The sequence below is a fragment of the Ostrinia furnacalis genome, unplaced genomic scaffold (assembly GCF_004193835.3).
Source record: "Ostrinia furnacalis isolate ACB-3 unplaced genomic scaffold, ASM419383v2 OfSCF5991, whole genome shotgun sequence".
Classification (NCBI taxonomy): Eukaryota; Metazoa; Arthropoda; class Insecta; order Lepidoptera; family Crambidae; genus Ostrinia; species Ostrinia furnacalis.
This window is the reverse complement of record NW_021136230.1, coordinates 15,555-29,476: the sequence shown is the minus strand read 5'-3', so window position 1 is coordinate 29,476 and position 13,922 is coordinate 15,555. Positions and strand designations below refer to the sequence as shown.

Genomic DNA, 13,922 nt, shown 5'->3' with positions numbered 1-13,922 from the left:
TTCGTCAATTTTTGTCGTAGAACAAAAATTTTTGCACTGTGTATTAAGGATTTCTTAACCCTATAAATCTGCATTCACAGCTAAAAATCGAAATGATCCTCATTGATTAGATAGCTGCTAGTGATGACCCACGAAGACATACTGTTTAATCTGTGCTCGGAACATAAAAAAACTGAAATCTGTCAAATGAAATGTCAAATCCGGCCGAGTTCGTTCTAAAATCCGGATAATTTGTACAACAAGCCCACCGAAATAAATTAAAATTATTTGGTAAATATTTCAAGTATACGGAATTACATTTGTAAGAAATAATAAACAGTACAAAAACACAAAAAATATCTTCTAGATCAGCTATCTTAATTTTATTTTAATAATTAATAACAATTTTGATTCAGTTTCTACTATAAATTAATTAAGTATTTGAACATACGTCATCCTATGTTCCAGATTCCGGCATCTCCTGTTTTATCTTTTCGGGAAGAAGGAAGTTTACGTGTTTTGTGGTTTTGTGTTGACGTGGCAACTTACAGTAGTACGTATCTGAAAATTCTGAAAGTTTGTGAATCTTACTGAGTTATTTGTTCATGATTTTCTGAGGGTTTGTTCTTGAAATTTAGAGTTCTTGTTTTAAGATAAAATGCTGAGAACGCTGTTCGTGGCTTTGGCGGTGTCAGCGGTTTTCGCCGGCGTACCTAGTCCGGAGGAGACTAAGCGGCTAGTGGATCACTTGTCCGACGAACAGCACTTCAAGAATGAGCACCACAATAAGCAGTTTGACCACGACGCTTTTCTGGGAGAAGACCAGGCCAAGACCTTCGACCAACTGTCTCCTGAAGAAAGCAAGAGGAGGCTTGGGTAAGTTACCTACTCTTGTACTAAAAGAACATACCTGAGTCAGTGCCCTTTGCAGTAAATCTATGATTAAGATCCTAGAGAATGTGTTAAATTAAGTAAGTGTGGATTATTGCATCAGTATATTATAAATTTTAATGACAGAAAGAAGTGATTAAAATGGAACATCTGAATAAACAATTACTTTCATATTTCAAATTATTCATACTCAGATTTATCCATTTGAATAAATTATGACATAATTATTACTGTAGTTATGTACCTATTTCATGACAAATCTTAATTAAGTTACAGCCACCATGGAAGTCATTGACCAATCTATTTTTACTCTATTGTTATCTGTGGTCCAATAATCTAGTTTCCTCTTTAATGGTAATCTAGTGAGTTATCTCACATGCAATATGTAGGGTAGATAAACTGACAATGTTACCTTTACAATGTAGGTTGCTTCTATTAGAACAATTGCTCAATTTGAGAACAATGAAGCCTGTTTGTGATATACACCTACATACTTTTATGAATACATTGAGTATGTTTCTGAACATAAAATTATTTTCTAATTTTCTGAATGAATATTACTCTGGCAGTTTAATGAAATAGGTGTAATAAAAATGTCATAAACTGTATTTATCGCTGTAGGTATTTTAATTAGCTAAAGAAACACAGTTATGGGTATTATAATTAGATTTTTTACTACTGTTTTGCTAAAGACACATCATCCAACCGAAACGCTTATCAATGGTTCACTGACCTCATTATCTGTGTGCTAATAAAACATATCGCACGTTCATAATCAAACCGTCACTATACGAAATTGGGAGAAATTGAGTTAACAACACCATCTATCAGCGCTCCGCGAAAAGTGCATGCTGTAAAAATCCCACGCTTAAAACTCAAATAGTTTGGCAGATATCAGTAGTGTCGTTATGGAGTTTAATGGGGAAACCGGCATTTGTTGTGAGTAACAGTGACACGTTTTTAGTAGTTACGGGAACTGGACGGGCACACCTTGATAGTTATGTGGACTCTGTGATGAAAAACGTCATTTTAAGCATAAAGACGCTTTTACTCCAAACCATAAGATAAGTCGCAATAAAGTAAAACGCCTTAAAACAAATTTTTAAGAAGATTGTTCCATCAATTCGTAGAATATTGTGTTTATTTATTTATTTTATTGGGCTATCAACACAAGATACAGTATCCAAATTGTGTAATATTAAAATAACAAAAAATATTTTTAAGTGATTAAGTAGTTGTAATTTTTTTAACATCTAACAAAAATGCCACCAGTCAATCCAAACACTAGTAAAATCAAAGAAATTATCAAGGTAATTACTACTTTGTCTAGCGTTTGTGGACTATGAAAAAGCCTTGGATTCGATCGAGGTCTGAGCAGTGCTACAGTCTCTCCAACGGTGCCAAATTGACTATAGATACATCGAAAGGCTTGTACGAAAACGCCACAATGTCGGTTCGTCTCCAGAATCAGGACTCGAAACTCATCCAGTTGCAGCAAGGGGTGAGACAGGGAGACGTCATATCTCCGATACTGTTCAACACCGTCCTGGAAGATGTTTTCAAGCTTCTAGACTGGAGCGGATTCAACATAAATATCAACGGGTACATCATCCACCTTCGATTTGCGGACGATGTCGTAATCATGGCTGAGACTGTGGAATATCTAGGTATAATGCTCGATGGCGTAAGTAGAGTTTGTTGACAATTTATGTATACCTGGGACAAACAGTCCAGTTACGTAGGTCCAACTTCGAGAAAGAGGTCAATCGTCAATCCAACTCGGCTGGGCAGCATTCGGGAAGCTTCGTGATATTCTCACGTCCGAAATACCGCAGTGCCTCAAGTGATATTTTATAGATCTGAGAGGTCACCCAAAAGGTGATGGAGCGTGCGATGCTCAGTTAGTTTCAGATATGAGGAGATCCACAGGAGAACTAAAGTGACCGACATAGCCCGCAAAATTGCTAAAATCAAGTGGCAGTGGGCGGGGCACATTGCTCGCAAAGGTAATGGCCGCTGGATAATGATCCAGAATTTAAACCTACTTCTCTGAGCCTTTTTCCCCATGAAAAATCACTATCTAGTTCGTCAAGTTCATCGAGGTCATCAAGTTATTGTTGTTTAAAGGCTGCCTGAACAAAAGAGTACCTTATTTTCTAAGAAGTTGATTTATGTGATGTAATTTTATAGTAATTTCATGTGTGTAACGTATTTTTTTCTAATCGAGAATTTACATTTATTACTGTTACCATTGGTACCACTTAATCCAAATTATTAAGTTTTAAGTTCATTAAAATTACAGATTTTTCTATGTTAGTTTTATTTAATAATAATCATTTTTTTATCTTTCATCGTTAAATTTATATGAAAATAGTGACATTTCTACCGGAATTAACAATACAACATTAAGATGTTTTTAATTGAAAACTGTCACTGTCTCAATTTTAGTGGAAAAGTGACACTATTTTTAGGGAAAAAAATAAATATTAAATAAACCATTATGATATTTTGAAAGATATTTATATTCCCGTAAAAGGCGAACAAGCCACTACTGGTATTTAACAAAAAACAAAACATTTAAGAACATTTTGCTCATTTTGCAAAGGTTTTAAAATTTGAGTATTTCAAATGGTTTTCCTGAAAAATCGACTTTTTTGTATAGTGACAGTTTGATTATGAACGTGCGATATTTCTTTCTAGAATCATCGTTGACCGAATTGATTCAGACAATGATGGCTTTGTGACCCTGGTCGAGTTGAAGGATTGGATCCGGTATACACAGAAGAGGTACATTGATGAGGATGTGGAAAGACACTGGCGGCAGCACAATCCTAATAATGATGAAGTTGTGCCGTGGGAGGTAAGTCATTGAGAGTTTTAAACTTCTTAATCAAAGTACATACATATAGGGTTGCCAGGCGTCCGGATAAAGCCGGACATAGTTAGGCTTTTTGATTGCGTGTCCGGCCAAAATAACCGATGTCCGGCCTGTCCGGCTTTTGTTAGGCTTTTTATTTGGCTGCCGCGCCAGGCGAAAGTCGAGCCACAGAATAAGGCACGCACGCATCAGGACGTTAGGCAACCGATGATGATAGTACTCACTCGTGAGCCCACTAATTGCCCCCCCGCCCCCCCCCCCCCCTCCGTCCGGCTTTTAGGGTAAAATGTCCGGCCAAATGAAGCACATAGTCCGGCTTTTGTGTTTTTGGACCTGGCAACCCTACATACATAGGAGAGGCCTGAGATGAGACTACCTTATACTGTTACTACCTACTGCTTATTTATTTGCAATATGTTTAATGCTGCTGTTGATACCTCATCAATTTAAATATCACCACCCACAATTACCAATTTACGACGCCTCTAATTTAGTTCACTTGCTGGCTGCATTGTGATCATTACTAATTTATTTGAATGTGTATTCAATCTTTTTAGGTCAGTCCTTTTTAATGTAACTACGCTAAAACTCGCGTAGGCGCCTGCACACGTGTCAGTATCGTAAAATAGTATGAGTAGCATAATGTGGCGCGGACGCGTACGATGGGTTTCTCACGCTCCGTGCGCAAGTTTAAGGCTCGGCGCAAATGGGCCACCGACCACAGCCACCGGTGGAGCCCGGAGCCGGCCACAAGAAGCGAGAAGCTGCGTTTTGTAGTGTGTGGCGGCTACCGGCGTCAACCGTATGCGGCGAGTCCATATAAAATGTATGAAACTACAGGAAATACGCCGTTTGGCGGCGGCGTTTTGTGGTTGTGGCCGGTGGCCCGTGTGTGGCGACCCTCAGCGTAGGCCCTTACGTAGATTAAAGGATTGGAAGTAAAGTGATGAATGACCAGTAAGTCCACTGGATCCAATGTATTTTGAACTCCATGTCTTACAGAATACATTTGCTTTTAGACATACAGGAAGAATGTATACGGGTTTATGGATGAGATGGACGCCAAAGAGCTGCAGTCGCCCAATGGCGAAGGCTTCACGTACTCTAGCCTCCTCAAGCGAGACCGCAGGAGGTGGCATTATGCTGGTGAGTTGATAATTAACCTTGATTTAGGCAAGCTGTCAAATGTTCAAGAAGATCGTAATCTCGTAAAATCTGATGCTTGAAGGTGAGTGAGAGCTATCGTATTTACTCTCACCAGTTGGCGCCACTGTAGATCATTCGCTAGTGGCTAACGCCCGGTTCCTATATTCAATCCTTGTCCAAATCCGGATTACAACTGTCAAATAGAATTCAGTTTTAGATTATATTTCCAAAATGTTCGATGCATTTACACTTTAATATTGTTTAAAAGTCTTATAAACAATATAAAAATGTAAAAACATCAAAAACCGCAGATATTTTGGCCAAAAACATATTAAAATTTGACAGTTGACAATCCAAATCCGTCCAATTTGGAAGATATCCAGCATAAGACGGTGAGTGCTCCCCCTCATTTAGATCCTTTACATAAAGTAGTTGCCATTATTTTTATGTGCACGTCGCACACATGTGCTTAAGTGCCTTTTTCCTGTGACGTGAATGCGTAGGCTACACAAACGCGGATAGGAAAAACATTAATGAAATAATGAAATGCGTGCAGCCAGCCCCATGCGGACCAGATCCGCACGCGTGCCGAAAAAGGTAGTTAATAAGTGCGTGACATTAAGAGAATTGTATGTTTGTACATGTTGATATCTTGTAGCTGTTAGGATGTAAGCTAGTTCTAGAAGACAGTATTCAATAAAGTCATTATTATAATTTCTTACACACCCGCAGACGCGAACCAAGATGACGCTCTAAACCGCACGGAATTCGCGGCCTTTCTACATCCAGAGGAGCATGGCGGCATGCGCGACATCGTCGTACTCGAGACCATGGAGGACGTCGACAAGGACCGCGTAAGTTCACACATTCATCATCATCAATGGAACTATTATCACCTCTCGTTCCCACCGCTGTAACTCCTGTAGCCAGGATCTACAGTAACAATAAACCAACTGTAGATACAGTACCAATAAACCAACCAGTAAAGGTCAAATTTGTCCCGAGGGAAAGATAAACTGTGCATTGGATCCATTGGATCCGCAACGAAATTAATCAGAAGAACATTATCAGCCGACATGGTATAAGCTCCACGATAACCTTTATCGAGGCATTTTATCGCTTTCGCACGATAAAGTCATACATTTGTCATCTAACGGCCGGTTCACACATGTCTCCGTTTTACTGTTCCGTTTTATCGTGTACGTTTTTTTTTGTTTTTGATGTATGTATTACTGTATACAGAATACTGTGTCATGTGTGAAGTCGCTCATACAACTACATGCCATCGACGAAAAAAAACGTACACGATAAAACGGAACGTCGGACGGACGTCCATTGATGGATGCAGGCCTTCCGATATTAGCCATAGAAGACTCGCATTTCCACTTACCAGAATGGCGCCATCATAGAGTAAGGTCCTGTCACTCACTAGTGGCGCCAACTAGTGAAGTAGCTCAATTACGGTAGCCATCCTTGTACTCCCGTCAGTACTAATCAGTCATCAATTGCCGCTCAACTAACGTTTGGCGTCACATGTACCAGTAATAATACACAATTTATCATTATAATGAGTAAAGTAAGTAAATTTTATTATTATAATGTTTCAGGACGGCAAAGTGTCGCTAGAGGAGTACATAGGCGACCTGTACAAGACTGAGGACGGCGACAATGAAGAAGAACCCGACTGGGTTAAACAGGAGAGAGAGCAATTCAGTGGCTACAGGTGATTTAGATTTTATATGTACATATTAGTACGTAATAAGTACTAAGTCCTGATAATGTACCCAGTCCCTGGGTATATTATCAGGACGACAAGACAAGGGATTTTTAGGTGATGAATAATAATCTATCTCATAATTTTAACAGTTGAAATTGCAATATTAATGGTTTTACCAAGCTACGGCATGCTTAGAAATACTTAAGTGGGATTGCAATTTCAATCATAGCGTTAAAACTAAAGGTACTATCGGCAACAGTGTTAACTGGCCATTGCCGGTCATGTCGTCTCGTTCTATCGCAAAGAATCACCATTTGATGAGCAAAAACGGAAATGGATAGTTAGCACTGTGGCCGTGTTACATTATTATTCGTCATCTAAAAATCCTTTGTCCCTAATAGGCTGGATAAAAAGTAAAAAAAAAGGTAGATCGTGCTTTGTTTAGCCGAACCAAAGACATCACCACCTCGAGATAAGGGTTAAAGTTCTAGAATATCCCATGATTAACAGTGCGAAAATTGCAGCGAAAATATAAGGTTTAGATTTCCTTGTCGTGGTTCGTATGATTTCATTAGATAGCAGACAGATGAAATTAATGATTTTTCACTAGTCGCGCCAGTGGCGGATTTACAAATTTGCCGCTAGTAGGCCATTCAATTTTTGCCGCCCCTACCTACTGACTTTTGAAATTCAATACGTTAGTTTAAGCCCGTTATTAGTATGATTGTGAACTTAATGATATTTTTGTCAGTTACTAGATTATTATTGCATCCCGCTTTGTACTGAAGAGTTTAATGTTGACCTAAAAACAGCAGCATTGTACTAATCATAAGGTGGGGAAAGGCATGACTTAAAAATACCTACACTATAATATGAATACAGACAAAATAATGTGTGGTCAGTAAACGGCTATTTCTCATCGCCACGGTTCTCATCGTCACCTTCGTGGCAAATTTTATTTTTAACTTATTTCAACATTTTGTAAACAAAAATTGTAGCGCTTGATGTGAAGAGTGTATTCTCAGTAAATCAGTCAAATAGTGAGTCTAGNCGAAATAATTATAAGAAGATATTTTTTTGACTATTGTGTGGAAAGTATATTTAATTACGATGATTTTAGTATATTCTACACATAAATTGAATGAAAATTGTGAATGCAATAACCAAATGTTTCATTGCAACCGAAGGTGTGACACGATGAGAACGCGAAAAATGACCCCGTTTTTTATCGTTTCATGTAGGGTTTCTGCTCGAGCTTTCTCGAACTCGAGAAAACTCGAGAAATTTGGCTTCATTCGAGACGAGAAAAAAATTACCGGAGCTCGAGAATTCTCGAGTTTCGATTTTGAAGCTTTAGTATTCTTGAAAGCCGATTTTCTTAGACAAAAGTAAGTTTTTTATTATTTAATAGGTCAACGTTGCTTTTAGACTGGCCTATTCTTTCCTTTTTTAACTGATTTGATTTGCAAGTCATGATCTCATTCGAAACTAAGTACATAATAATGTTCACCAACAACGAGTATGCTATATTTATTATGTATGTTTAATCTGACTGAAAAATTTGTTAACTAGACAGTTATCTTACCTAACAGACGTTAGGTTAGGTACTCGTGCCTCCTCGTAAAGTTAATTCAAGTTTTTTTTGTTCATAAAAAAATCTATTTATTTAAGGACAGCTAACAAGACATACACAATTAACTGGAAAAAAACATTGAAAACAATACGTGTTTATAGTGTAGCCTTAATTAAAAGCTGCCACGACATGTGCATAGATTGCGTGGAAGCGTGGTATCGACTAGTCTAAAAAAAATTGAAAATTTATTTATTTATCTATCGTAATTCTGCTATTTGGACTTGTGTTCTTTAAAAAACAAGTGATTCAATTGTAGCTCCAGATTTTTATTGTTATTTATCCTTAAAGTGCACGCGACTTTAAGACTTTTGTTATGATTATAAGTAAATATTAATTATAAAAGAAGATTTTATTTTTTGTTTATTTCCTTACCAAAATAAGTGGTACTAAATTCTAATATTGATTGTTGTGCATAAAAGTAGGTATATTAGATAAAAGAAACCTGTGTTTTTATTAAAATTCAACCGATTTCAGCAGTTTTCATTAAAAAACTCGAGACCCGAGAAAACTCGAGACTTTGGCCTCAAGAATTCTCGAAACTCGAGAAAAAAAATAGGTCGAGAAATCAGAAACCCTAGTTTCATGTGATGTTTTCGTATTATTTTTGCTTCTATTACGATAAAATTTATTTTGTATGTAGCTAAATAGATATGTTATCACCTGATTTCAAAGTTATTGTTCTAACTTATACCGTTTATGAACTATTATTGTGTGACCATCAAATTTGAGTGTAAATGAGAAGTACCCAAACATTGTTATTTGTTAAATATTTTTATTGCACTTAACAGTTTAAAAACAATACAAACAATTTCTATTAAAATATAACATGTTAACAATACAGTTAATGGTGACAGACAATGAGATCAAATAAGTTTTACATTATTTTCTTGCGAGATTTTAAATTTGCAAAATCATTAATTTATCGTCGTATGAAATCTTTTTCATAAGTTCTGACTCTATGCACAAAAGAGATAAAGCATTAAGCTTTTGATTTTTGGCGTCGAACCTTAGACCAGGCATACGGCTAGGCAACGTAGTCGTGCAGGAGGATACAAGGAAGAGGGGCAGCCACCGTAGGTAACACAGTCGTTCAGGTGAGTGCCAGGAAGAGGTGCAGCAACCGCAGTTAAGGAACGGCTGGGACGAACAAGGATAGGCGCATCAAGCTCGTAAGCCTTGATAGGGTTACACTGGTTGAGGCGCTCCTTTTCAAGACTTGGAAGCCTGCGGGTAACGAGCCATTGGACGTGGAGAGGGTCATTAATTATACACATATTTTCTACTTTGCCGAACATTTGCACGAGAACGGTTTGTTCTAAACATATGAATTTGGTCTTATTTAATGCAAGATTTAATGCCCTTGAACCGTCAGGAAGACCACTTTTCGATAGGGTAAGTCCTTTACGCGGTATAACCGGAAAACCGAAAAAGCGCCCCTTTCGGGGGCCCCCACCACTTAAGCACAACTCCGTCGAAGTCAAAAACCTAGGAGAGTCTTTATGGGCAACTAATGAAGCCATTAAAGCACTAAAATCTTTAGTAGGAATTATTTCCGATTTAATTCATTTTTGTGTTTAATTCTACTGGCCTATTGGAATATTTTAAAATTCATGATCACATAAGTACCTAAGTATACAGGTGTCCCGTAAATCAACATCAAGCTGGAACTGGGTGTTGAGGCAAGTTGTGCTGGTTATCAGAAAATATAAAAAAAAATCTATGTGGCATTATTCAAAATAATAGGCATTTAAAAAAAATCAAAAAAATCTACTCCCGGTGACGGTCTTTTTACTCCTTTTGCCACAAATCCTCACTTTTTCCAAAAAATTTGTTTGTTTTGTAATCCTGAATAATGCTTCTCTAAATTGTGATCAAGTTACAAAACCAGCTGCTCCAGCTTGGATGAAAAAAATACATTATTTCCAAAAAAAAAAATATCAAAATAAAAATTTTGCCTAGTTTAAACTGTCTGTACTGATAAATTTTGTACTACGCGACTTTGGCAAGTAACGTCATAATTTGGCGCATTTAGTAAGGATTCCAAAATGGTATAACACGTCTTGGTAAATTATTGCTGCAATTTTCGACAATTTTTGTTTATTGGAAATAATCCCGTTTTTAACTTTATCTACCTTGGTTAAAAAATATTATTCTAATGTGCCCAAAATTCAAGTTTCCAGCTTAAGTGAGGTGGAGAAGCCAAGATTTTACCAAGTGTTATATGTGTTACGGTTAATGTGATAAATTGAAAATTATTAATAATAACCGGTTATTATGAATAATTCCCGACAGTCGCGGTGAAAGTGATAAATTAATCACATTTAACAGTGATTATTTAATAATTCAACCTTAGTACTAACAAATTTCATAAAAGAGAACAACATCTTGTGTACGTGCTCGTGTACAGCCAAACTTTTGAACGTTTTGATATCATATATTAATATAATTTGGCATAATGAGTTTGGAATGTTTCTTGCATAATATTACTTTTCCATGATGCCTATAACATACTGTTTTGATTTAAAGTGAAAAATAGGTTAAGGTGCGGCGGGGGTGGCCCTTGGGCCACCCCTAAGCCGCCTATTTAGTTTTATACACACTTAAATGACCTCATATTAATCACATTTACCAAATCATGCGGTAATTATTCATAATAACCGGCGATTATTCATAATTTTCACATTTATCACTTTGACCGTAACATATGTACTATTTTGGAATCCTTATAAAATGCGCCAAATTTTGACGTTACTTTTGCCAAATGCGCGTAGTACAATTTTGTTTATTATTTTATATGGATTGTGTATACGTATAATTATATTATTTTTTTCTGTAAAAAAAATAGCTAAATTTGCCGCCCCTCTAAATCTGCCGCCCTAGGCACTGGCCTACTTGGCCTATTGGTAAATCCGCCACTGAGTCGCGCGGTTATTGATTGTTGCATACATACTGTTCTGTGAAACTGTTTGTTTTTTGTTGTGTGACATAAAATGAAACAGATATTGTTACATTTCATATTTTAGCTAATTAGCAATCGTTCATCATAATTCATACTTAATTAAAAGTAGCACGTTATATGAAAGAGCTACATTAAAACACTGCGAATAAAAATCATTGCCTGTGAAATTTCGCATGTGAAATCATATGAAAAAGAATCATCATTTCATATAATGAAAATGAATGAAAAATCGCAATCATTTCCATGCCTAAAACAAACTACTCAACAATCTTATTTACTTCACAGAGACAGCAACAAAGACGGCTACATGGACGCGTCCGAAGTGAAAGAATGGATCGCTCCGCCCGAATTCGACCACGCGGAGGCCGAGGCGCGCCATCTTATCTTCGAGGCCGACGCCGACGCCGACGAGCGACTCACCAAAGAAGAGGTCTTGGATAAGTACGACTTATTCGTGGGGTCTCAGGCCACGGACTTTGGGGAAGCCTTCGCTAGGCATGATGAGTTCTGAGAAGGAGGGTCCGCACTGGTGAGGCGTGTCGCGTTTACATAAATATCAATATTAACAGTGGTTTATATTGAACTTTTTGGAGTAGGTTAATTCAGATGGAGTAAAGTGAATAATGCCCGTTTTCACCATCAAATATTAACAGTGGTTTATATTGAACTTTTTTGGAGTGGGTTAATTCAGATGGAGTAAAGTGAATAATGCCCGTTTTCACCATCAATCCCTAATTTTTAAGTGACCCATTTTACAGCAAAATTCATGATAAGTGTTACCATAGGGGTCACTTAAAAATTAGGGATTGATGGTGAAAACAGGCATAACTGCCAGAAATCCAACAGATCGAGGAAAAAAAATATGCGAGATAAATAATTACATAATCCTAAATAAGTACTTACTATACTATTCAATAGCATCAGCTAGAAGTCTGTAGAGAAAAATATACATCATAAACTAAAAATATAGCCTTCCTTATGAAATACCCCCACGGCTTATTATGTATGTACTTTGTATGAGCTTCCATACTGACTACTAAGTTAGTTGTCTTAGTGCAAATGTTATGTTAAAATCTAATTTTCTTTACTCGTATAAAGACGCGACACGTCCTAGTAGTGTGAATGCAGCTTTATAAGAGCCAGTGAATTGATATTTGGACTGTAATTTTCTGTAATAAGGAAAAATCATGGAAAGAGAGAATTAAATATAAAACAGATTGGAACATTGCGAAATATGTTTATTACAGTTTATTTCTTAAGACATGTCGAAATAATATTTTTGTCTCATTTATTTTTAGTCTGTTTTATAATTTTATTGAATTCGATGTTACTTAAAAATTATCCGTACCATAAATAAACATAAGAGGTATAGAAATTGGCAACTTAAATTATTGAGGTATTTGCTCACTACATCGTATCATATCATACAACTATTCTCTGCTTAAATTACCTAGGTCTGTGACGTTATTGTATAATAATGACGTCAACTGACCGAATTGTTAAGGATTTAAATTTAAATTAAAAATATCAACAATTTTCAATGATACTTTCATGGCCATATTGGTGTAGTGGGTAGATACCTTAATACTTAGATCGTTCGCAGCTTACCTATGGTCTTTAGTCTTTTATCTATGTTTAATAATGTTACGTATTTCGACGCATTTATTTGTATTGCTTTTAGATACATTATTTTGTATTTATTTTTAAATCGTCTGCCATATTTGTAGAATCTCTAATTGTAAGTTTAAATGTAATCTTAACTGAATTCGCTCGACTTAACATTTTGAATTGGCAATAATTTGTATGTGATAACATTTATGTAATAGTATGCTTTATACTTGATAAGTGAAATCTTAGTTTCTAATACAAGACCAAAGTTATTTCCAGTATACTTACTTTAAATAATTCCACTAGCAATTGATTAGGATAGTATAAAAGAAAATAAATTTCCAATGAATTGATTCTAAATATTTTTGTATGATCTATAATTCGTATAATGTGAAACGGGACTAATTCCGTCTAATATAAATATTATTATCTATTGCATTTAATTGTATAGAATAAGTTCTTATCCAGTGTCTGAATAACTTTTTAATGAATGTCCTTTAAAATATGTAGCAATAAACTTTGATTCAGTACAACTAATATAAGTACATTATAAATCTTTTATTTTCGTTGAAAGTGAATAAACATTTAACTTTATTATGGCGTTTCTTTTTCTGCTGAACCTTTCCGTAATTTTTGGGTATAGTATAGTTCTTGTAAATCACGAAGGCGAGTGATCTTTACTAATTCCTGGGAAAATTAAACTTAGTTTAGTTTTTTTTTTATTAAGCTGCTCTTCTACTCGTACCAAAGATCTATGCAGCTAAAATGCTATGAAGATATGAAAGCTAAGCTACTAATACGTGCTAAAATAAGTGTTGCAGCGACAAGACAATTATTATGAGCTATGAATTCATAGATAGGTATGCATCATAACACGCATCCATACCATAAACACATACCTAATAGTAAAGTTTAACCTCTTTTTTTCGGGGAAAAAATGCATTGAATTGCATACCTATCCTGCGGAGACAGGGTAGGTTATGTAGGGCTCACCAAGTCAGAAGGACAAAGGCATACCCACTAAAAAGACCCCGGTACTCCGTCATTCGCCTTAAGTGGGAAGGAACTGTGGGATTCCGGACAAAGCCTTCTTCACTACCACAGTCCCTCC

The 13,922-nt window shown here is 36.3% G+C and overlaps 1 protein-coding gene across 3 annotated transcripts; it reads left to right on the top strand.

Annotated features, from left to right (window-relative positions):
- The first annotated feature begins 253 nt into the window (after positions 1 to 253).
- On the top strand, positions 254 to 13,191 carry scf (Calumenin B scf). 3 transcript variants are annotated; one of them, XM_028316944.1, is made up of 8 exons: positions 254 to 270; positions 448 to 532; positions 618 to 855; positions 3,571 to 3,730; positions 4,768 to 4,894; positions 5,627 to 5,748; positions 6,502 to 6,617; positions 11,489 to 13,191. In XM_028316944.1, the coding sequence occupies exons 3-8, from the start codon at positions 638 to 640 to the stop codon at positions 11,712 to 11,714; spliced, it is 969 nt and encodes a 322-aa protein (XP_028172745.1). In that variant the 5' UTR covers positions 254 to 270; positions 448 to 532; positions 618 to 637; the 3' UTR covers positions 11,715 to 13,191. The 3 variants fall into 3 exon arrangements, with proteins under 3 accessions (XP_028172745.1, XP_028172746.1, XP_028172744.1); XM_028316945.1 differs by having other exon boundaries at positions 448 to 556; positions 633 to 855; XM_028316943.1 differs by having other exon boundaries at positions 255 to 270; positions 632 to 855.
- The last annotated feature ends 731 nt before the right edge of the window (positions 13,192 to 13,922 follow it).